General features: G+C 47.9%; 1 protein-coding gene across 13 annotated transcripts; it reads left to right on the forward strand.

Annotated features, from left to right (window-relative positions):
- On the forward strand, window positions 1-23,974 carry LOC141975000 (uncharacterized). 13 transcript variants are annotated; one of them, XR_012635838.1, is made up of 6 exons: window positions 108-128; window positions 8,062-8,094; window positions 9,429-9,513; window positions 11,032-11,179; window positions 11,338-11,634; window positions 23,954-23,974. XR_012635838.1 is itself a non-coding variant. In XM_074935118.1 (6 exons), exon 6 carries the CDS (start codon window positions 18,850-18,852, stop codon window positions 20,446-20,448), a length of 1,599 nt encoding a protein of 532 aa, XP_074791219.1. In that variant the 5' UTR covers window positions 8,062-8,094; window positions 9,429-9,513; window positions 11,032-11,179; window positions 11,338-11,660; window positions 13,744-13,805; window positions 18,839-18,849; the 3' UTR covers window positions 20,449-20,913. The 13 variants fall into 13 exon arrangements, 10 of the variants coding, with proteins under 10 accessions (XP_074791213.1, XP_074791214.1, XP_074791216.1 ...); XR_012635837.1 differs by lacking the exon at window positions 23,954-23,974 and adding an exon at window positions 23,723-23,737 and having other exon boundaries at window positions 11,338-11,660; XR_012635836.1 differs by lacking the exon at window positions 23,954-23,974 and adding an exon at window positions 13,744-14,263.
- Window positions 23,975-24,006: the final 32 nt, after the last annotated feature.

A 24,006-nucleotide genomic window follows, 5' to 3' on the forward strand; every position in this document is an offset into this window, starting at 1 on the left:
GCGTCCAATGCGGTCGGGAGGCGGGGCTGGACAGCTGCCGTTACCGTCTGTCGCAGGAGGCAGCCGCGGGCCGGGGTGAGTGTGTGAGGTGAGCGTGGGACGTGGAGCTGCTGTCATGAGCTACTCAGGTGAGAGGCTGCCGGGGCCGGGCCCTCGGGGAGGGGGCCGGCTGCCCCCGTCTGTGAGGGGGGTTCTGCGCTGCCCCCGCTCCCCCGTCCCTCCCCGCGGCCTGCGGGCCCTGCTCCGAGCTCTCCCCGTGCCCTCGGCGCCCCGGGGCGGGCCTGGACGCGGGCGAAGGGCTGGCCCAGGAGCTCGCTCCTTATTGCGCACCGCCTCCGCCGTGGGGCTGGGGGGACGGCGGGTGGGGACCTGACCGTCGCCTTCCACCCGCCGCATGAGCCTGGGGCTTGTGGGGGCCGGGCCGGTTCTGACCCCGGCCCCATAGCACAGAGCTGCCCTAGATCTGCAGGGGGGGCCGCCGCCAGTGACCCCGACCCCCTAGCGCATGGCACGGGGCCTGAAGGGGTTGGAGCTGGCGGACCCTGACAGCCTACCGCAAACATGGCCTGGGGCCTTGGGGTGGGGCTGGCCCTGATGCCGATCCCCTGTTGCACGGCATGGCATGCGGGTGGCACTGGCCCTGACCCCCTTGCTGCATGGCATGGTATGGGGGTTAGCACGGGCTCCAAAGGGGGGAGGAGGGCTGGCACTGGTCCTGACCCCCTGCTGCATGGCACAGCATGGAGATCAGCACTGGCTCCGACCCTCTGGCGCATGGCACAGTGTGGGGCCTGCAGGGGGGCTGGTGTGGGGTGTGGTGGGGTGTTGGTGCTGACCCTGTTCCCCTGTTGCACAGTGTGGGGCCTAGTGGGGCACTGATCCCCTCCCCCTACCACACAGCATTACAGGGGGCCTGATACTCCCCATACACACATTATCTCCACCACACAGTGTTATGGAGTTTGGGGTGCATGTGTGTCTGGCACTGACACACACACACACATACCTCATCCCCATTGTGTAGCACTGTGTGGAGAGAGCTGGCAGTCAACATGCAGACACCACACAACAGAATTGCTTGGGGCCTTCTGGGGATGGGGGGATTCTGCCCCTGACACCCCCACATACACCACCAACCATCCTGCATTACATGGGTTTTGGACATATGGGAAGATATACAAGGGGGGGGGGGGGGACACCATTACACAGGTTCTGGGGGGATGTAATAACCAGGAGGAGGAGTTGACTCTGCTATCGTGCCATACATAACATTGAATGGGCCTCTGGTGATGAGGGCATAATAGCTAGAGTAGAAGCTGACATGGTTTCCCCTTGTATGCAGCATTGCATTGGTGTGAGTATGTGTGTAATAAAAAATGAGGGAGGGGGAAACCCAGCACTGGTAATATTCTCTGTCAGTTGTGAGTTTTGGAGACTGTGAGGGTAAAGGTGGAATTGATTATACCCTTACCTTACTGTCACTTGGCAATGATGGATGAGGAGAGGAAAGGAATTTACACTGCTTCCTCACATACACTAACCATTGCTTGAAGGAATGGGGTATAATAAGGGTGGAGAAGGTGATGGTGATATCTTCTTTCCTTTCTCCCTCACACCATTGCATGGGCTTTGGAGGGCATGTAATAAGCAAGAAGAAGAAGTTGGCACCAATATCCCTGGCTGATGAGCTCGGAGGAGGGTGGGGGAATAAGCAGGATAAAGCTGGCACAGATTCTTCCCTTCCCCCTGCATCTGATGAGCTCGGGAGAGAGAAATTGAGATTTATACCCAGCCAGGGTGACAAGGCATGTGGGATTCTGCATATGAGAGGGGGCATCAATCCCTCCTTCTCCTACCCTCTGTTGAAACAAAGGAAAGGGTAGTTGAAGTTGTCCTTTGCAGAGTCTCAGGTATTCAGCTGGGAGCCCAGAATTTGCAGCTTTGCTGCTTTTTGCTACAGGTTTGAGATTTTTTTTCTTCCTCAGTGTGGTTGTAATTAACTGCCTTTGGGTGCTGGGTTACACATTTTGCATTAAATAAAATGAGAGAGGTTGTGGGGGGAGGCAGGGAAAGTACTAACCTTAGAGCTCAGATTCAATAATACTGTACTGCTAAAAGATTGTTAATCTAGCTATGAAATTTGCCTTATTCTGGTATACTCAATTGTCTGTGGAATGTTCAAAACGTTACCTTCCAATACAATGTGTGCAATTTGGACAAATTAATAGTATAATTGGGTTTGTAACTCCTGCTTTGCTTGACACTTTTGTGTCTAAATATAAGGGGTTCACCTTGATCAGTGGTGAAAATCTCACTTATCAAGACCCATACCTCAACTGTGCACTGTGGTAGCTGGCCACTGTATTGCTGCCTTTCTTCCCCAAGGTGGCAGCCTGTTCAATGTTGTGCAGGTATGGCAAGGATTCTCAACCATAGGGTCATGGAACTGCTGTAATTTTCTACAGATTCTAAGGCTTAATGTAAAAACTGTTTCCATTTGTTATGGTTGTGAAGAACCTTCTGAACTGAATCTATCTTGTAGGGGAAAGTTGTACTCTCTTATGGAAAATGTTATGAACAATTTTTGCTTGATGTATTTTTAAATATTAGATGATTGAGTTTACATGCATTGACTGTAATAACTGATTTCAGTCATCCATAACATAACTAGAGGGTCATAGAATTTGTTGCTTCTGTATGTCCAGCTCCTAACATGCACCTGCAGCTCATTGTATCCCTCTTTCTCCCCCACAAGTTCCCTGAATGCCACCCTCACATCCCCCTCTATTTTAGTCTCTGCAACCCACCCTCAAACTGGGGGTTCTCTGTGTGTCTCCCTGCCTCAGTGGCTCTGCCTGCCCTCCCCTCTCCATCATATGCAAAAGAACTTGAAAAAGCAAACTGTTAGCTCTTTTCATTGCCACATCCCAGAACCTTTTGTGCTGCTTCAGCATTGTAGAAGGAGAAGTGGTTGGTTTGGGGGGTCATCAGTGGATAAAAGTTAAGAATCCCTATTAAGTAGTATGGTAAAGAGCTTTGATGTGGTGTATATTGGAAGGAACTATAGAATTTTTGCTTGTCTATTACACAGTTTGTAGGGAAAGTCTTATTTTTGTAGAAATAGGGTAAAAGTGATGTGAAGCATGTAGCCCTCCTCAAAACAAGAATGCATTTTATATTGGGACATGAAGGTTTTCAGGATGTACTCCTTGACTGCAACCTTGTAGGCTGTTGCAAATATTAAGAATATATGTTACTTGAGGCTTTCTCGGTTTTCATTTTTGTGGAATTAGAAGCTTTAATCTCAGGTCTGTGTTAATGCTTGTATGGATTATAGGATTATTTCTTGAGGAGGAGGTGGGGGTAGGGGTAGAACATAGTAATGGCTCGATATACACACATTTTTTTTATCATTGTTCACCTAGAAAACACATTTATGTGATGAGTATCCCTTGCAAAATAGATGCCCGTATTAAAATTAAAAAACCAAACAAACAACTAAATAGCTCAGCCCTGGAAGAATGTGTGGAGACTTTGAAGCTAGATGAATGTGGCATAACACAAGAAATTGGCTGACTTCTGGAACTGTGGTTGACTTTGGGAATTGGGTGCCAGAAATTGCCAGCTACTAACACAGACGGTGAGACCAGACTGGGGATTCTTGCACTTAATTCACCAGTCTTCATCTAATACAGTTACTTTTTGATGTCTCTGGCCTTGTGAAATGAGTGGAGTGTGGTGTTGGGGTGAATGATGGACCTGGCCCTACATCCAGGTTCTACTCATATCTTCCAGAAATATAACTTTGGTTGATACTTAAGGTATGTCTAGGCTAGAGTTTAGCCCTGTTGTAACTTGAGTTGTTGGTTGCCCTTCTGTTCCCTTTCCTGCAGTATATTATGTCTATAGTCATTCAGTTTTTCTGTACAGGTGATTCGATCAGCAGAAAAGTTAATAAGATTCCATTATCTGTTCAGATATCTGTGGTTAAATGATTCTTTGGTAAAGGATTCTACGTAAATGTTTTGTATATACAGGAGGCATGACTTACAGCTTAATATGTTCTGTATTAACTTCTGTATCTCTGATATAAAGTGGCTTAAAACATACCCAGACATGTAGAAGAAGCAAAGGTAAAGCAAAACCCTCCTATCTTTGTATTGGAAGTAGGCATTATATCTCTGTTCCTTATCTTTAGAAGAACTAAGACTACACATCTCTATGTAACTCCATTCTTGAATGGAGTTGTCTGTTTAAAATTGGTATAGTCTAGTGTGAAGTCTTCCAGTTTCTAACTAAAATTCTCAGTGACTTGATGGTAACTTTAAGAGGTGAGCTCACTTTGTATGTGGCACCTATTGAGCTGTGTGTAATCTTGAGGAGTCACCTTTCTGTACCAGCATCAAACAGAAGCATGTCAGTCAGCCTCTTGCAGGGCTAGAAATGCAGCACTATTGCCGATGTAGGAAAATGCTAAAACTAGTCAGGAAACTTGTGTATTCTAGGTTCTAAGAGGAGACGATAATGCCAGTTTTAAAAAGCTACTGGCTCACAACTTTTTTGGTGATCAGTCCTGCTCCCTTCTCTGCAACAGACACTCTTTGTAGCAGATCCAGTGTAGTCCTACTCTGGGTCTGGATAGGAATTTGGGAGCCCACATAGGGGGATTCACACCTATTGAATCTTTCAGAACCGAACCTAACCTAGCAGGGAGATTCTTGTGTACTAGGGATTTGGCAGTGGGGGTTCAGAAACTTTGGTTAAAATCCAGTGGTGCTGACTGTTTTGGCCATGGTTACCATTGCAGCTAATCCATGTTCTGCACTGGTATGATGGCACCTATCAGTAAATGACAAATTTTGTACTGGAGACAAGCCCCTAGTGAGGGCACTGGCAATGGAGAGCATATTCCATCCCTAAGACTGTATTACCAGATGCAAAGCAAGTTGCTAGTAAGTGATTCCTTCCCTTCCAGTCCAAGATGTTGCTGTGATCTAGGTCTTGGGCAAATAACAGCTTTTGTTCCAAGCTGCATCTTTCTATAGATATTGAAAAACAAAACTCACCAGTTCCCGTTGGAAGGGTATCTTTTCAGTCACAAGTGCTAGAAACTTAAGCTTGAATTAAAATAACATTATACAGAAACTCATGAGTAGTGTCCTTACTCTCGAGAGCAGTGGTTTTCAGACTGTGGGTCGTGACCCAATAATGGGTCACGGTGGCTCTGGTCAGCACCACTGACTGGGCCATTAAAAGTCCTGTTGGCGGTGCTGCCCGACTAAGGCAGGCTAGTCCCTACCTGTTCTGACCACCAGAAGTGGCCAGCAGCAGGTCCATCCCCTGCCCCGAGCACCAGCTCCACACTCCCATTGGCCGGGAACCACCCAATGGGAGCTTGGGGGGTGATGCCTACGGTGAGAGCCACATGGAGCTGCTTGCATGACTCCACCTAGGAGCTGGACCTGCTGCTGAACACTTCCAGGGTGCAGCACGGTCCGCAGTGCAAGGACAGGTAGGGACCAGCCTGCCTTAACCCCCTCCCTCCCACCATGCCGCTGACTGGGAGCTGCCCAAGGTAAGCCCATGCACCAACCCCGTGCCCCCATCCCAGAGCCCTGACCCCCTCCCGCACCCCAACCCCCTTCCCCAGTCCTGAGGCCCTCCCACACACCCGGAGCCCGCTCCTGCATCCCAAACCCTTCGTTCCTGGCCCCATCCCACAGCCCGCACTCCTGCCCCAGCGCTGAGCCCCTCCCAAACCCCTCATCCCCCAGCTCCGTTGGGTCACAGGCATCAACAGTTTTCTTCAACTGGGTCGCCAGCAAAAAAATTTGAAAACCACTGCTCTAGAACATGTTTCCTACTTGTTGTTGATATGGTACTCCTGAGGGAATTCTGCGCCAGGAAAATAAAAATGCTGCACACAATATCTTTAAAATTTTGCAAATTTTAATTTGTTAATAAATAAATGTGGAGGCTCCAGCATAGCAGTGGTGAGCACAGACCACTGGCTGCACAGAGGAGGGAGATCACGCTGCAGGCCCCCCACCCATTGAACAGGGACTCTGCAGTGAGGCTGCACCTGACCCTAGCAGAGCACAAGGGCCGGGCCTGCTGCAGAAACAACCTTGGGCTCTGCACCAGTTGTGAGCAGGCAGGCTCAGCCCAGCAGGGTCCAACTGTGGAGGGCTTAGTGTAGGTGGATCTAGATGTGGGATAAGAGGGTTTTGTGTGGGGCACCCTGGGTGGGGGAAGCTCAGTGAAGGATCTGGATGCACAAGGGAGGTTCCAGATGCAGGGATAATGGGACTCTGCAGGGGGGTCCAGGTGGAGAGAGATGGGATTCAGCGAGGGGGTCTGGGAGTGGGACTTGCTGGGTTTGGGGGTCTGGGTACAGCCGATTAGGACTCAGTGGGGGTCCAGGTGCGGGGGGCTCGTCAGGGTGGTCCAGGTGCAGGGGTGTGGTGTTTGTCAGGGTGGGGGTTCAGTGGGCCTGCTTAATAGGGGAGCCCCAGCTGCTGCCAGCACCAGGATCGCCCCCATCCGCTTCTCTTCCCCATCCTATCCCTTTCTCCACTGCTCCTGTCTCCCTCCCCTCACTCGTACATCCCGTCCCCCTTTCTTCCCCACTGTCTCTTTTCCCCCTTCAGCCACCCTTGCAATGACCCACCAGTGGCACTCACCACTGTATGGAAAACAGGATGGCTCCCAGCACGCATAGAACTGACACTAAACTGGGAGGAGTGGTAGATACGCTGGAGGGTAGGGATAGGATACAGAGGGACCTAGACAAATTGGAGGATTGGGCCAAAAGAAATCTGATGAGGTTAAACAAGGACAAGTGCAAAGTCCGGCACTTAGGACAGAAGAATCCCATGCACTGCTACAGACTAGGGACCGAATAGCTAGGCAGCAGTTCTGCAGAAAAGGACCTGGGGTTAAAGTGGACGAGAAGTTGACTCACATCCAGCAGTGTGCCCTTGTTGCCAAGAAGGCTAATGGCATTTTCGGCTGAATAAGTAGGGGCATTGCCAGCAGATTGAGGGATGTGATCATTCCCCTTCTATTCAACATTGGTGAGGCCTCATTTGGAGTACTGTTTCCAGTTTTGGGCCTCATGCTACAAGAAGGATGTGGAAAGAGTCCAGCGGAGGGCAACAAAAATTATTAGGGGGCTGGAGTACATGACTTACAAGGAGAGGCTGAGGGAACTGGGATTGTTTAGTCTGCAGAAGAGAAGAATGAGGGGGGGATTTGATAGGTGCTTTCAAGTACCTGAAAGGGGGTTCCAAAGAGGCGGGATCTAGACTGTTTTCAGTGGTAGCAGATGACAGAACTAGGAGTAATGGTCTCAAGTTGCAGTGGGGGAGGTTTAGGTTGGATATTAGGAAAAACTTTTTCATTAAGGTGGAATCTCCTTCCTTAAAGGTTTTTAAGGTCAGGCTTGACAAAGCCCTGGCTGGGATGATTTAGTTTGGGATTGGTCCTGCTTTGAGCAGGGGGTTGGACTAGATGACCTCCTGAGGTCCTGTCCAACCCTGATATTCTATGATAGAAGAGGGGTATGACTGGCACCAGGACCAAGGAGGCAGAGTCAGCTAGCGGGAGGGGCACTCTCCATCATCCAGGCAGCTCTGCACTCTCAGAAATAGGCAGTGGCATGTGACCCCACACAGCCCCCATCGGTTCTGTTGAGGGAGCAATACCCCCTCTCCTCCCTAAACTATGCTCATGGGAGGGCACCCCCTCCCCCCGATTTGCCTCTCTTCTGGGTGCTGTGCTGCTGGGGAGAGACACATGACCACTCTTGAGACTTCCCTTTGCTTCCCCATCCTTATCTGTGGGGGACATGAATTCTATATGCTCAGAGGTGCAGAATTCCTCCGGAGTAATATAGGTTTTTCTGATCTCTTTTTAGGAGTATCCACTGTGATACAGTCTGGCTTATTTGGGTGCATTTGGTCAGATCTTAGATAGCATAGATTCTCCTTATGCTCTAGCTAGAACAGCTGGCATTACCATATAATTTTGGGTTTTGACCACCTTTTGGTCTTTTTCTAGGTTATGGCAACTGGAACTCTGGGACAAACGGAGGCAAGTATAGTAAAATCTTAATACATTATCATGAACAAATGTCATTTAATGTAATCAGTTAAAAAATGATTATAAAATTGAAGGTTTTCACAGCTCAAATCTGTTCCCCCATGTCTGAATAATATCCTCTTAGGTCACACACCAATCTATTTCGGTCAGCATTGCATAGCCCATTTAACTGTGACAGTCAACTCTTTACTATTCTGCCCTGTGCATCAACAAAACCAGATATTTCTGTTCCCAGAAGTCAGCACAGTTTGTATCCACTATCTGTTTTCCTTCAGTCTTTCTGTCTATCACTTCGCTATGAAATGGCACTGAAGATTAAAGTGCTGTCCTAGCATGCTAGAAGACTGAATTTCTAGTTCTTGTGCCTGAAAGACGCACAAAATGGCAGTGTGTCTGCATTTAGGCCGAAACTTGAAACAGGCCTCCCTTTATAAATACTTGTCTTTTTCCAGAGGCCATGCTCACTGTGCTCAGACTAGAGTGTGATGCCCAGCTAAGTGGGAGAATCTCCCTAATCTGTATGCTTTAATTAGCACAAGGAAGCCCCTTTCCACTCCACAAAGACTGACTAGCAGAACAGTATAGTGGGTTTTTTTGGTATTACTGACTGGTAGTCTAAACTGTAGTCGGTGTTTTACAAAGGATTTTGACCTTTTCACTATCTTCAGAGCTAGCTGGAAAACTTATTTTTGTAAAAACCAAAAAAAATCATGATTTTTCCCCACTTTTCAATCAACTAGTTACTTTGTCAAAATATACAGTAAGGTGAGCTTGCTAGCAGTGTCATTGTTTTACTACTTGTGTTAGAGTATCACTTAGGGTCCCCATCTAAGATCAGGGTTAAAGGGACAAGACAGAGGGAAGGTGAGAGAGATTGTGACTTCCCAAAGATATTCTAGGTCAGTAGTAGATCAGGAATAGATCTGAGGTATCCTGACTCCTAGGTAAGTGCTCTGTCTACTACCTCCTAATGCTATTAAATATTCTTAAACTACAAAAGACATTAGAACAAAGTACAGCTTACATTAAGAACGGCATCTGAGTCCTCACATTGTTACTGCAGAACACATTGGCCAAGCGACAGATCAGTGAGCAAGGAGGAACCAAATATCCTCTCCCCCCTGTTCAGGCAGAGATCATCATCCGTACTTCTCTGCACCCTAAAAGGGAAGTTGAGTACCAAAGCAGATAGGCTTGAGCAATCAGTCAGTGGGCTTGAGCTCCTTTGCCCAGTGCTTTGGCTAAATGTATCCATTTGCGTCCATGAGATATTCATCTCCAGGAGGTGAGATCTCACAGCATCCACTGCTCCTGTTCTGTCTCAGGTACACCCAGAGTTATTGGTATCCCTTCCATCCAGTGTTTATGCTGTCCCAGATCCTACAGAAGATCAGGGAGGGGAGAGCAAGGGTAAGTCTGGGTGCTCTTTATTGACCAAGGAGACAAGATTTCTCTGGCTTGATCAACCTTGCATCAGGCCCTCCTGTCTTCCTTCCTTCCTTCACAGAGAGGTTCCATTATTGCAAGAACCAGCTCACTAGGACAATCCAGAAAGGCAAAGTTGAGCTGCCTGGCATTTGGAAGGAGACAAAGGACTGAGGAATAGCCAGAGAAGCCTATTTCTGCTCTTCTGGCATCTAGAAGAGTCAGCCAACAGCACTGACTCTCAACTAGGTCAAGTTCCAGGAGCTGGCGTAACAAGCCCAAGTGTCTCCAGCTAAGGCCCTGGTAGGAGTCAAGATGGGCCAATGATTCAGGCATGAGTTAAGGACTTGGGAGACCTGGGTTCAATTCCCTCCTCTGCTATGAGTTTCCTGTGTGACCTCAGACAAGTCACTTCTCTCTGTGCCTCAGTTCCCCATATGTACAAAGGGGTGAGGAGACTATAAGAACGTTAGAGTGTGAAGCGCATTCAGGGAGGAACATTTCTAATTTATTCAGAGATCACAATTTTAACTGACCCACTCTCCCATGGTACCAGTACCTTTAGGTTAAACATTATGTTTCTCATCGTTCTAGAAAAGAGAGCTTTTTGTTTTAAAAGAAAACTTTCATAGAAGCAATTGCATCTGGTAGTTAGGAAATAAAAGAATTAAAACAAATCAATCTTTGCAGACCACTTTCTTAACAAACAAAAAAAAGTCCATATCTGACATGCTAGGAAAAGGATTTGGACTGACAAATTACCCCAGAGGAACGGGGTTTGATCTGGAAAAGAGGAGCAGCAACTGTAGCATGATACAAAAAAAAGTCTTAAGATACTGCTTCAGTGGTGCCTCACATCGGTGAGATACTAAATGTTGGAAAAACCGCGATGAAAGAGGAGATTGTATATATGTACAGTGGACGTGTCCAGCTGTTAGAGCATTGGGATACAATTCATAACCAAACTTCACAAACTGTTGGATATCTATTCTAAAGGATCCTCCGATAATCCTTCTAGCAAAAAATGGTCACACAAACAGAATGAAGAATTAATCTCATCTGCTAGTAGCTGCTAAGCTACTGCTAGCCTCCTAGCAGGAAAAAAAAAAATAGTCCAACTCTAGAGGAATGGTTCAAAAAATGTGGCAGGTTGTTATGGAAAAATTAATGCACCAATTACATACTCAGCAAAACAGACAAAGGACAAATAGTTACTTAGATATTTGGTTACCTTTATTCAATATTCAAAGTACATTCTCCTGCAAAATATCAGTGCACCTGTCCAATTTTTTTGAATATTACTATTTGATAGACAGGCCTGGCTTGTTCGATATGTGCAATCAGAGATTTCACTCTGTGATAAAATCACAGAACCCGTGTGTTGTGGGCATTGTAAAGTGGTAGCACCCTGTGAAATAGAGCTGATTTATTGTATGACTAGGTTGCTCTAAAGAAGAGCTCACTGTTGTAATGACTATTTTGTCTCCAACGTTTACATGGCAGAGATTTGTAAACCTGTTAAACCTTCCTAAATAAATAGTTAGAGAAGATTGTGAGGGGCCGTGGAGGGAACATCTGTCCCTACAGTGGCGCTGCCATCAAAGGGCCTGGAAGAAGCTCTGTTCAGCACCTTGGAGTCTACAGGCAGAAGGTAAATTTCTTTCCACTAGGAGACTAATGAAGCCACCCTGAGGAAGTGCTTAATCTACCTCCCCTGCCCCCTCCATACATGCATGGGGCTAATCCCTGGGGTCACTGAGCAAACTATCCTTCTGGGAACTGTTACTTACGGGGTCTCTCCTTGGCCAGGAGACTCGCAGCACTTGGAGCCCTGTCCCTGGAAGCACAGCACTGTTCCTCGCATGCAGAAAAGGAAATTGGAACGAATGTGGATTTGTCCCTATTCCACAGCCAGCAGGGAAGAGTGCATCAGTCCCGCTGTGTCTGAGGCTATTGTACCCATCAAAGGGTAGAGCACAACACAGAGGTGCAGGGCGCCCAAACACAAAAGGCTCAACGCTCTTGTCTACCCATGCCACCTAGCTGCAGAGATCAAGAAAGCTTCCAACGCCTCCATCACAAGACAGGAGTGCACCTCCTTTCCTGGTGAGTGCCCAGAACACATCCGTCAGGTAAGGAGGACAGTGCAGAGCCTGGATCTAGAACCAAACAGAAAAACATCATAGACAAATACAAAGCCCTTATATCTAAGTGAGGCCCTAAGTCACCAGTCTTCCTGATGTTGTAGCAGAGCTTGGGGGCTGGGATCTGCCACTCAGTGGATTTCCCGGGGGACGGGTGTCTGGGATGCACCACTTAGCGGAGCTCTCTCTAGGAGGCCAGAAGAATCTCTGTGAAGCACTGCTCTGTTTGTTTCCAGTTGAAAGACCATGGAAACCTGGCCGGTAAATCCTGCTGTTCCCTACTGGTGCCTCCTTGATCCGTTTACAGATCAGAGTCCTGCAATATAGGGTGGTGACAGAGCTATGGATTGGAATGGAAAGAGCTCTGAGTTCTATTCTAATAGTCGAGGTTTTTAAGAACAGGTTGGACAAACACCTGTCAGGGATGCTGTCTGTTTAGCTGGTCCTGCCTCAGCACAGGGGGCTGGACATGATGAATTCTCAAAGTCCTTCCAGCCTGACATTGTTCTTGATCCTGAATTATAGCAATCTTCAGGACAAAGAAGGTCCTAGACTCCTCAGGATGATGGGGTCATTCAGATCATCTCTGTTATAATAAACCACAGGGCTTTCCTGTGCCTTTATTTTATATTGTATTATTAAAAGCTATAGTGCATTGTCCTCATTTCTGGCTGGGAGGGAGCACGGATAAGGAAGAGACAAGAGAAAACACGGGGCAAATCAAGTCACTATCTTAGACGTATGTATATGAATACGAGAATTATGGGGAATAAGCAGGAACTTGAAATGGTAGTTAATAAACACAGCTATGACATAGCTGGCATCATAGAGACTTGGTGGAATATTGGTATACCAGGGTACAGCTTGCTCAGGGAAAAAAGGCAGGAGATGTTGCTTTAAAATATATACACTTGGACTGAGGTTGTGATGGAAATAGGAGACATAAGGACATAAGAATGGCCATACTGGGTCAGACCAAAGGTCCATCCAGCCCATTATCCTGTCTGCTGACAGTGGCCAATGCCAGGTGCCCCAGAGGGAGTGAACCTAACAGGTAATGATCAAGTGAGCTCTCTCCTGCCATCCATCTCCACCCTCTGACAAACAGAGGCTAGGGACACCATTCCTTACCCATCCTGGCTAATAGCCATTAAGACAGACCTGTTGAAAGTCTCTGGGTAAGGATAAAGGGTAAAAAAACAAGGGTGATGTCATGGTAGGGGGTCTACTACAGACCACCTAACCAGGAAGAAGAGGTGGATGAGGCTTTTTTTAAACAACTAACAAAATCATCCAAAGCACAGGACTTGGTGGTTTTGGGAGACCTCAAGTACCCAGACATCTGAGGGGGGAAAAACACAGCACTGGGCACAGATTATCCAGCAAGTTCTTGGAATGTATTGCAGACCATTTTTATTTCAGAAGGTGGAGAAACCTACCGGGGAGAGGCTGTTCTGGATTTGATTTTGACACAAATTCTCAACCAGTTCCTCTCTGTAAGTGGAAGGCAGCTTGAGTGAAAGTGATCGTGAAATGGCAGAGTTCTTGATTCTAAGGAATGGTAGGAGGGAAAACAGCACAATAAAGATAATGGATTTCAAGAAGGCAGACTTTGCCAAACTCAGGGAATTGATAGGTAAGATCCCATGGAACGCAAGTCTAAGGGGAAAAAACAGTTCAAGAGAGTTGGCAGATTTTCAAAGAGACATTATTAAGGGCACAAGAGCAAACTATCCCACTGTGTAGGAAAGATAGGAAGTATGGCAAGAGACCACCCTGGCTTAACCAGGAGATCTTCAATGACCTGAAACTCAGAAGAGAGTCCTACAAAAAGTGGAAACTAGGTCCAATTACAAAGGATGAGTATAAACAAATAACACAAGTATGTAGGCCAAGGCACAAAATGAGATTCAACTAGCTAACAACAAAGGGTATCAAGAAAACATTCTACAAATACATTAAAAGCAAGAGGAAGATCAAGGACCGGGTAGGCCAGTTGCTCAATGAGGGGGAAGACAATAACTGAAAATGTGGAATTGGCAGAAGTGCTAAGTGACTTTTTTTGTTTCAGTTTTCACCAAGAAGGTTGGTGGTGATTGGACGTCTAACATAGTGAATGCCAGTGAAAATGAGGTAGGAGCAGAGGCTAAATTAGGGAAAGAACAAGTTAAAAATTACTTACTCAAGTTAGGTGTCTTCAAGTCACCAGGGCCTGATGAAATACATCCTAGAATACTCAAGGAGCTGACTGCAGAGATATCGGAGCCACTAATGATTATCTTCGAAAAGTCATGAAAGACGGGTGAGATTCCAGAGGACTGGAAAAGGGCAAATCTAGTCCCAATCTATAAACAAAGGGAAATAGGGACAACCTGGGGAATTACAGACCAGTCAGCTTAACTGCAGTACCTGGAAAGATAATGGAGTAAATAAGCAATCATTTGCAAACACCTAGAAGACAATAAGCTAATAAGTAACAGTCAGCATGGGTTTGTCAAGAACAAATCATGTCAAGCCAAACTAAGAGTTTTCTTTGACAGGGTAACAAGCCTTGTGGATGGCGGGGAAGTGGTAGATGTGGTATATCTGGACTTTAGTAAGGTTTCTGATACTGTCTCGCATGACTATCTCATAAACAAACTAGGGAAATACAACCTAGATGAGTGGTCCCCAAACTTTTTACCTCACACTCCCCTCTTACCCCGTCCACATCCTCTTCCCGTCCTCCCCCAAAAAACCCAGACTGGGAGTGGGGCCAGTGCTGGGGTTGGACACAGGGCCACGAGCAGAGCCATGGCTGGTGGTGGAGCTGTGGCTGGGCTGGGAGCCAGGGGCTACCCTTTATCAGTAAAATCAAGTGCTATGTGGAAGTGTTAGCAGGGAAGTTCCACCAAGCACTAAGCCAGCTGCTGCCCCCAGCAGTGTGTCACCTGCAGCATGGTTCTTGTTTTGATCCCTACATTGCAACAGGAGCCCAAACAAAATAAACATGCCTGCATCATGTCCTGGAGCTTCCCACTGAAGCAACTTCCCAGCATCTTTAGGTTCACGCACAACCCCTCTCCCTATCAGTCCTGCTACCACTGAGTCTTGCAGGCCCACTGAAAAACTCAGAGGGCTAATGAGCCCATCTCCGCCACCCAGCCTTCCTCAGGGCCCCCAGCCGCAACCAGTTATGATTATTTCCCCCACCACAACCCTGGGGCTGAGTCAAAGGGTAAGAGGTGATTTGTGAATGGTACCCCACAAGCTAGCCTCCCCACTACACAATGCTCTTCCCTCCCATCCCATCCCATCCCACAATCTGTTCTCTCCCTGTTCAAAGAACCATCCCACCCCAAATATAGTTCCCCCAATTCTCTTTCCCTCTGGAAAACCAATTCCTGCCACCACACAGTAGACTCCAAAAATCACTTCCCACCCAAAAACAGGAATACATATTCCCTCCAGCACAATGAATTTCACAAGCCAAAAAACAAAAGAAAATCTAACGCATTTTCTAGCTAGATTACTTCCTAACTTTATAGGAGTTGAATTGCTTCCTTTCTTGATCTGTCCGCGGCAGAGGCATCACACAGACAGACATACAAAAGCCTTCCCCCCGCCAGATTTGAAAGTATCTTGTCCCCTCATTGGTCATTTTGGGTCAGTTGCCAGCGAGGTTACCTTAGCTTCTTAACCCTTTACAGGTGCAAGGATTTTGCCTCTGGCCAGGAGGGATTTTATAGCACTGTATACAGAAAGGTGGTTACCCTTCCCTTTAATTTATGACGAGCAAAAACTACCCAGTACTGGATTATAACCCAACCAACCCTATTTTTACTCCAAGCTATTTGGGGACCCATATGCTAGGTGATCCAGTCTCGGTTTGGGGTCTCTAAGCAAGACACAAAACATCATGGTTCTAACTTGACATTTGCAAACCATCACCCTGATGGTATGCAACATCCCTTCCCTTAATGAATTGTCTATTTGTTTAAGCTCTGATTCTACCAAGATTTATACAAATGCTCAATTTTCAGCCTACACAGTGTGGGAAGTTTTGGCAGGATCAGGGTCTTTACTTATAAGCTCTCCAAAGCACAGACTATCTCAACAGCTGCCAAATTTGGTACCGCTCCATGTGTGACATGTTATAAAAGTTATGTCACTGGTTAACTTGCATGCAATCATAAAATCCACCTTAATGCTAAATCCCTACAATTTTTAAGTATTTGTCATGTAAGACAGGAGAGGAAGAACACAGATTTCTTGAGAGCAGTGTCAACTTTTATTTTTAAAAACATTTCTAGTCTTTGTGGCTGGATTCCCCCTCCACCCCCTTATGGAATGAGAAATGCTGCAGTGGGGAAGCCATAACTAAATGTTTCTGAGCTGGGGGGACGAGACGACGGACACACCCAACAACAGCCCTGAACTCTAAAGACTACCTAAAGCCATCTTTTTCAAAAGTCAGCCACACATTCCAAAAGCAAGAGATTATTTTAAAAACCTTGTTATTCTTTAACTAATTATCCTGGGGTTCTTTTACTTGCCTCGCTAAGCATTTAGGGGGTCACATTTTGACACTGGTGACTTCTGTTGCTCTTCTTCAAGCCCCAGCTCCTGGAGCCAGTGATCACAGAGAAATCGCAGATTTTATTTTAACCCAAGTGAGTGTCTGGCCCTGGCGTTGGCTGAGAAGCGCTGGAGAACCAGCCCTAAACGCACCCTTAAAGGCCCAGGCAGCAAGGGAAACCCCCCAGTATTGCTACTGTGATAAAGTGGCTGGATTGCTGGCCCGGGCTGTGATGGGCAAGCGCCCCAGGCCGTCCTGCAGGAACAGGGCATGTGGATCGGTCCGGCCCCACACGCAGCTGGGAATGGGAGCGATACAACCACAGAGCTGCTTAGTCCTCCAGCGGCTAGAGAGGCTCAGAAGTGCCCTGCAGGGGTGAGCATGTAAATGAGGGACTTCTCCCGAAGCGGGGCCAGGCTGAGGGGCTCCCTGCACTGCCTGCATGGGGTGAGTTGGGGGGTGCACTGTTCCACAGGGACCCCTAACCCAGTCAGCCTCAGGGCATCATGGGGGTGCAGTGCCCTGCAGGGACCCCCCAACCCAGCTAGCCCGAGGGCAGCACAGGGGTTGCACCACCTTACAGGGACTGCCCCCACACCCACCTTGCACGGGGGTTGCAACGCCCTGCAGTGGCCCCCAACCCAGCCAGCCCCAGGGCCGCACAGGGGTGTGCACTGCCCTGCAGCACCAGGGGTGATGTGGGGATGCACAGCCTAGCTAGGTCCACCAACTCAGCCAACTCCAAGGCAGCATGGGGAAAGGATGGGGGAAATGTACAATCCAGCAGGGCTCTTCCCTGCAACCCAATCAGCTAGCTGTATGGGAGAATGCTGGGGGGCAGTAAATGCCCAGCCCAGTAGGTTTCCCCCAGCACAACCTAGCCAACTCCAGGGCCACATGGGGAGAAGCATGCACAGCCCAGCAGGGTATCCCAAACTAATTATGGGGGTGCACAGCCCAGGAGCCTCTCTCCCCGTTCTGCCTTGTAAGCCAGCCAGCTCACTCCGTGGCAGCACAGGGAGAGGTAATATTAAAACAAGATCAAGCATAAACTCTTCTTTGATGCCTTTGTTGAAATGCTGGATTTTTTTAATCTACCCACTGATGACTGGGAGAAAAGAGGAACTGCAAAACAGACTATTTGTGGCGGGGAGGGGGGAGAGAGGAATTTGCAAGAAAGTTTTGCTCTTCAGCCTTTAAGAGCACTCATATTACAGGTGCCCTGTCCCCAGGTGTTCTGGGACTTGTAGTACCTATAGCTCATGTGTTGACAGGCTGAGAGCAAGGCCTGCTGAGATGAGAAGGCTATAAAAGCCAAGCCACTGTAGTAATGAGAGAAGGAGTTCTTTTATGGGGCGAGCTGGAGGGGAGACGCTCTAGTTTTATCAATCCAGCTGGATTTTTGGTGGCTGTCCCTCGCTTCATCTATGCTCTCTGTTTTACTTCAGCTGCTCATCGGCTTTCCTTGCCTCTCCCCTCTAGACATGTTTGGGCAACACAGTGCTTGGTCTGTTTGTGTAGGAGGTTCAACTCACTCCTCCAACACAGGGGGGGGGAAATGACAGTTGTGCCTCAGTTTCCCCCCCACCCCCCATCAGTGACTGTTATTATCCCCAACTACAAGTGTTCAAAAACTGTCAGCTTCTCTCTTCCCCCTCCCTCCCCCCCCCAAAAAATACCATTAACGACTTAAACATGAGATTTAAGAAAACAAAACCAGGTTTATCTGCCTTCTTGGTTTTGAGCTTCAGGAGGCACACAAGCACTCACATTTTCAAGCAGTATTTTGCAGCCAGGAATGCCGGAAACCTCTCTGAAGAATTAAAGCCGAAATTCTCATGCAATCTATTAATTCCAGCCAGTAGGGCTTTAAGGCAGACACCAAATATCACACAATAGAGGTCACTGGAGTTGGCAACATTGTGTCACACACACCCCCTCAGCTGTAGTTCCAAAGTAGCCTGACTTCCCAGGTCTTGGTTTTATTAATGGCCCAAAATATTCCAATACTTGCCGCAGGACACCCTCCCCCAATTCCAGCCACACTTTATCCTTGTGCTTCTAGACTACAGTCTGCAGACAGTCCAGCCTCCCTTGGATCACAGTGGCCTTCCACCTCTCAGCTACAGAGGCTCCCCTTAGCCCTCCCATTGGACTCTGATGACAGCCCTTTCACTTTGCTGAGCTGCAGGGAATTCTTAGCTTTCTCATCAGCGTAGGCTCATAGTTCCAGACAGGTTCCTTCTCCAAGCTCAGGCCAGAAAAGACCTAACACCCATAGCTGCTCACCCCAGAAAAGAGCCCTTTCTCTACTACTACAGCAGCTTGGCTTTTTATCTGTCTCATCCCAGCAGGCCTTGCTTTCAGCCGACTATGACTGAGCCCTAGACCCAACAATTGCCAGAATGCCTGGCTTTAAAGAGACAGAGGCCCTGTAATAAGCATGCCCTTAAAGGGACAGTGCTCTCTGTTAGGTCCAACAGCAAACCTTTTTTGCAAATTCCCCTTTCCAGTTTTTGCCCCCAAAAATTCTTGTGTTGCAGCTCCTCTTTCCTCCCAACCCAGGGGGCAAGTGAGTGAGTGATGCCTGGATTCTCTTTTATTCCAGCAGATGGGAACATGAGTGAGAAGGAGGTGGAGAGCCCTCTGCAGGGATGTCCTGAGGAAGGGAGTAGACCCAAAGGGTACATCCCCCGGGAAGTGGGCTCAGAGAGTCCTGGCGGGTCGGAGTTGCTGGGGGGAAATGACAGAGAGCAGCAGCCGCTGGGCAGATCCCCGCCCTGGGAGAGAGGCCTCCAATCCAAGGAGAAACGCTACAACTGCACTGACTGCAACAAGAGCTTCAGCCAGAGCTCCCACCTCATCCGGCACCAGGGCACCCACACGGGCGAGCGCCCCTACAAGTGCTCCGACTGTGGGAAGAGCTTCACCCAGAACTCCAACCTCGCCCAGCACCAGCGGGTGCACACAGGCGAGCGCCCCTACCAGTGCCTCGACTGTGACAAAAGCTTCACCCAGAGCTCCCACCTGACGGAGCACCAGCGTGTGCACCAGGGTGTCAAGCCCTATAAGTGCACCAACTGCAACAAGAGCTTCAGCCAGAGCTCCCACCTCCTGCGCCACCAGGGCACCCACACGGGCGAGCGCCCCTACAAGTGCCCTGACTGCGGAAAGAGCTTCAGCCAGAACTCCAACCTCGTGCAACACCAGCGCATCCACACGGGCGAGCGCCCCTACAAGTGCGGAGAGTGTGGGAAGAGCTTCAGCTGGAGCTCCAACCTCATTGAGCACCAGCGCGTGCACACAGGTGAGCGGCCAGACAAGTGTCCCGACTGTGGGAAGAGCTTCACCCGCAGCTCTGCGCTCATCCAGCACCGGCGCATCCACAAGGGGCTGAGACCCTACAAGTGCACACAGTGCGGGAAGAGCTTCAACAAGAGCTCCCACCTCATCCGGCACCAGGGCACCCATGCCGCTGGAGAGTTGGCCTGCACGTGTACCAGCTGTGGGAAGAGCTTTACCCAGAGCATCCAGCAGAGGCCACGACCACATCACTGTGCTGAGTGTGAGACACGCTTCTCCCGCATTGCCGGCGGCCAGCCGCGAGCTGATGTGGCAGTGAAGCCCTACAAGTGTGGGGAGTGTGGTAGAAGCTTCGGGCGCAGCTCGTACCTGGTGCAGCACCAGCGCATTCACACGGGTGACAGACCCTACAAGTGCGGGGACTGTGGAAAGGGGTTTGGGGTCAGTGCCCACCTCACCCGGCACCAGCTCAGCCATGCAGGTGACCAGCCCTACCGATGTCCCCAGTGCGGAAAGACCTTTGGGGAGAGCGCAAAGCTGTTGAGCCACCGGCTGAGCCACGCGGGCGAGCGCCCCTACCAGTGCCCTGACTGTGAGAAGAGCTTCTGCAAAAGCTCCCACCTGGTCAGCCACCAGCGCACCCACACTGGAGAGCGGCCCTACCGCTGCACCATCTGTGACAAGAGCTTCTGCCAGAGCTCCCACCTCATCCGGCACCAGGGCACCCACACAGGTGAGCGCCCCTACAAGTGCTCTGACTGCGGGAAGAGCTTCACCCAGAGTTCCAACCTTGCCCAGCACCAGCGCATCCACACGGGGGAGCGCCCCTACCAATGCAGTGACTGTGGGAAGAGCTTCAGCTGGAGCTCCAACCTCATAGAGCACCAGAGAACCCACCTAGCACAGAAACCCTGAACATGGGCCAGGCCAACGTGTCTGTTTCCTGAGCAAGCTCCCAACACTGCAGTAAACAGCATGGGGCCAGCAAGACAGTTAATAGGGGGGAGAAATTACTGAGTGTACAATGCCAAAGACTAGAAACCCTCCCCAGGAGTTAGACTTCTTCACACTGCCAGTGGCGGCTGCCTGCCCCAGCCTCGCCTGTTGCAATATCCAGGAGATGATCCCACTTGCCACAAGAGCTAAGGAACCTGTAATAAGGCAAGTCTAAGGGGGTCTAACTTATGCATTCTTTCAACCTTATATGGACAGGCTGTCTACATAGACAGTGGGAGACAGAATTTCAGTCCCATGGGCAGCTCCCTAGCATTTGTTCCCTCTTTTTGTCTGTTCTGGCCAGACTCCATCCCAGGATTTTAGTTCCTCTTGGATACCTAGATTTTAGTCCCATTTTTTAAAATTTTCTTTTAATACTGTTATTAATATTTAAGATTTAATATCTGTTATTTCCTGTTGTATTGCAGTGTCTCTCCATATGAAATAAAACCTGCTCCAGCATACCCATTTTCCATCCTAGTGTCCCATTTCAGATGCTGTGTCTTATAACAGTTGTGTGTCTGTCTAGCCTCCAGCTGGGATTTATTATGGGTTCTCCATCTGTGTTCCCACAAAAGTTTTACTTGTGATCACTGAAGATGCAGCTGCTCTTCTCAGGGGGCAATATTTAGTCTAAGGTCCGAAGGCATTTGCTCATAGTCTGGCTTTACAGCTCTTTCCGTCCCACCTTGTCAAGGCTAGAATATTTTTCTTAAAATTTCATAGATTCTAAGGCCAGAAGGGACCATTATGATCATCTAGTCTGACCTCCTGTTTAACACAAGCCATACAACTTCCCTGAAATAATTCCTCCAGCAGAGCTTTTATAAAAACATCCAATCTTGATTTAAAAATCATCAGTGACGGAGAATCCACCACAACCCTTGGTAAACTTAATTTTCTCTCTCTCTCTTAAAAATTCATGCCATATTTCCAGTGTGAATTTGTCTTGCTTGAAGTTCCAGACATTGGATGGTGTTAGACCTTTCTCTGATAGATTGTAGAGCCCACTAATAAATAGTTCCCCATATAGGTACTTATAGATTGTAATCAAGTCACCCCTTAACCTTCTCTTTGTTAAGCTAAATAGATTGAGCTCCTTGAGTCTATCACCATAAGGCAGTGGTTCTCAAACTTTGTGCTGGTGACCCCTTTCATATAGCAAGCCTCTGAGTGCGACTCCCCCCCTTATAAATTAAAAACACCTTTTTATATAGGTAACACGATTATAAATACTGGAGGCAAAGTGGGGTTTGGGGTGGATGCTGACAGCTCGTGATCCCCATGTAATGACCTTGCGACCCCCTGAGGGGTCTTGACCCCCAGTTTGAGAACCCCTGCTATAAGGCATGTTTTCTAATCCTTTAATCATTCTTGTGGTTCTTCTTTTAACCCTTTTCTGGTTTATCAATATCCTTCTTGAATTGTGGGCACCTGAACTGGACATGGTATTCCAGTAGTTTTTGCAGGGATGGGTGGTGACAGGCATTAGCATTTTAATCACTGTGTCATCTAAACCTGAAGCCAGTGTACACTGGTGCTGCCACTATTGGAGCTGCACTGGAAGTAGTAACTGCAACTCATTTTAAGAAAACAATCATAGAAATGTAGGGATGGAAAGAACCTCTAGAGGTCATCTAGTCCTGCCCCCCATGCTGAGGCAGGATTAAATATACTTAGACCACCCCAGGCAGGTGTTTGTCTAACCTGTTCTTAAAAACCTTCAATGACAGTGATTCTGTAAAGACAATAAGGAGTCCGGTGGCACCTTAAAGACTGACATGTTTATTTGAGCATAAGCTTTCGTGGGTAAAAACGCCACTTCTTCAAATGCATGGAGTGAAAATTACAGATGCAGACATAAATATACTGACACATGAAGAGAAGGGAGTTACCTCACAAGTGGAGAACCAGTGTTGACAGGGCCACTTCGATCAGGGTGGATGTAGTCCACTCCCAACAATAGATGAGGAGGTGTCAATTCCAGGAGAGGCAAAGCTGCTTCTGTGATGAGCCAGCCACTCCTAGTCCCTCTTCAAGCCCAAATTAATTGTGTTAAATTTGCAAATGAATTTTAGTTCTGCTGTTTCTCTTTGAAGTCTGTTTCTGAAGTTTTTTTTGTTCAAGTATAGCTACTTTCAAATCTGTTATAGAATGTCCTGGAAGATTGAAGTGTTCTCCCACCAGCTTTTGTATGTTACCATTCGTGATGTCCGATTTGTGTCCATTTATTCTTTTACGTAGGGACTGTCCGGTTTGGCCAATGTACATGGCAGAGGGGCACATGGCACATGATGACATATATAACGCCTCTGATGGTGTGGCTGATGTGGTTGGGTCCTCTGATGGTGTCGCTAGAGTAGATATGGGGATAGAGTAGCCAACGAGGTTTGCTACAGGGATTGGTTCCTCGGTCAGTGTTTCTGTGGCGTGCTGTGTAGTTGCTGGTGAGTATTTGCTTCAGGTTGGAGGGCTGTCTGTAAGCGAGGACTGGCCTGTCTTCCAAGGTCTGGGAGAGTGAGGGATTGTTTTCCAGGATAAGTTGTAGATCGTTGGTAATGTGTTGAAGAGGTTTTAGCTGGGGGCTGTACGTGATGGCCAGTGGTGTTCTGTTATTTTCCTTGTGGGGCCTGTCCTGTAGTAGGTGATTTCTGGGTACCCGTCTCGCTCTGCCAATCTGTTTCCTCACTTCCCCAGATGGGTATTGTAGTTTTAAGAATGTTTGGTAAAGATCTTATAGGTGTTTGCAAATTTAACACCATTAATTTGGGCTTGAATAGGGACTGGGAGTGGCTGGCTCATCACAGATGCAGTTTTGCCTCTCCTGGAATTGACACCTCCTCATCTATTGTTGGGAGTGGACTACATCCACCCTGATCAAATTGGCCCTGTCAGCACTGGTTCTCCACTTGTGAGGTAACTCCCTTCTCTTCTTGTGTCAGTATATTTATGTCTGCATCTGTAATTTTCACTCCATGCATCTGAAGAAGTGGGATTTTTACCCACAAAAGCTTATGCTCAAATAAATCTGTTAGTCTTTAAGGTGCCATCGGACTCCTTGTTGTTTTTGTGGATACAGACTAACACGGCTACCCCTGATACAGTGATTCCATAACCTTCCTCAGTAACCTGTTCCAGTACTTAAAGTTAGAACGTTTTCCCTTCTAGCTAATCTTAATCTCCCTTGCTGCAGATTAACCCGATTCCTTCTTGTCCTACCCTTGGCACTCGTGGAGAACAGATGACACCATCCTCTTTATAAACTTTTACATGTTTGAAGACTGTTCTTGTGTCCCCCCTCAGTCCTCTCTAGACTAAACATGTCAAATTCTTTCAACCTTTCCTCTCAGGTCATATTTTCTAACGCTCTGATAATTTTTTTTTGCTCTCTGGATTCTTCAATTTGGCCACTTCTTTCTTAAAGACTGGATAGAGTACGCCAACTTAGACCTCACAAGGATCAAGCAGAATGGAGCA

The sequence above is a fragment of the Natator depressus genome, chromosome 20 (genome assembly GCF_965152275.1).
Source record: "Natator depressus isolate rNatDep1 chromosome 20, rNatDep2.hap1, whole genome shotgun sequence".
Taxonomy (NCBI): domain Eukaryota; kingdom Metazoa; phylum Chordata; order Testudines; family Cheloniidae; genus Natator; species Natator depressus.

Coding starts and splice junctions, on each gene's coding strand:
- LOC141975000 (XM_074935112.1), top strand. CDS start 8,065: ATGGCAACTGGAACTCTGGGACAAACGGAG. Junction 8,095..9,428: donor GAACTCTGGGACAAACGGAG/GCAAGTATAGTA, acceptor GTTCTGTCTCAG/GTACACCCAGAGTTATTGGT. Junction 9,514..18,838: donor TCAGGGAGGGGAGAGCAAGG/GTAAGTCTGGGT, acceptor CTTTTATTCCAG/CAGATGGGAACATGAGTGAG.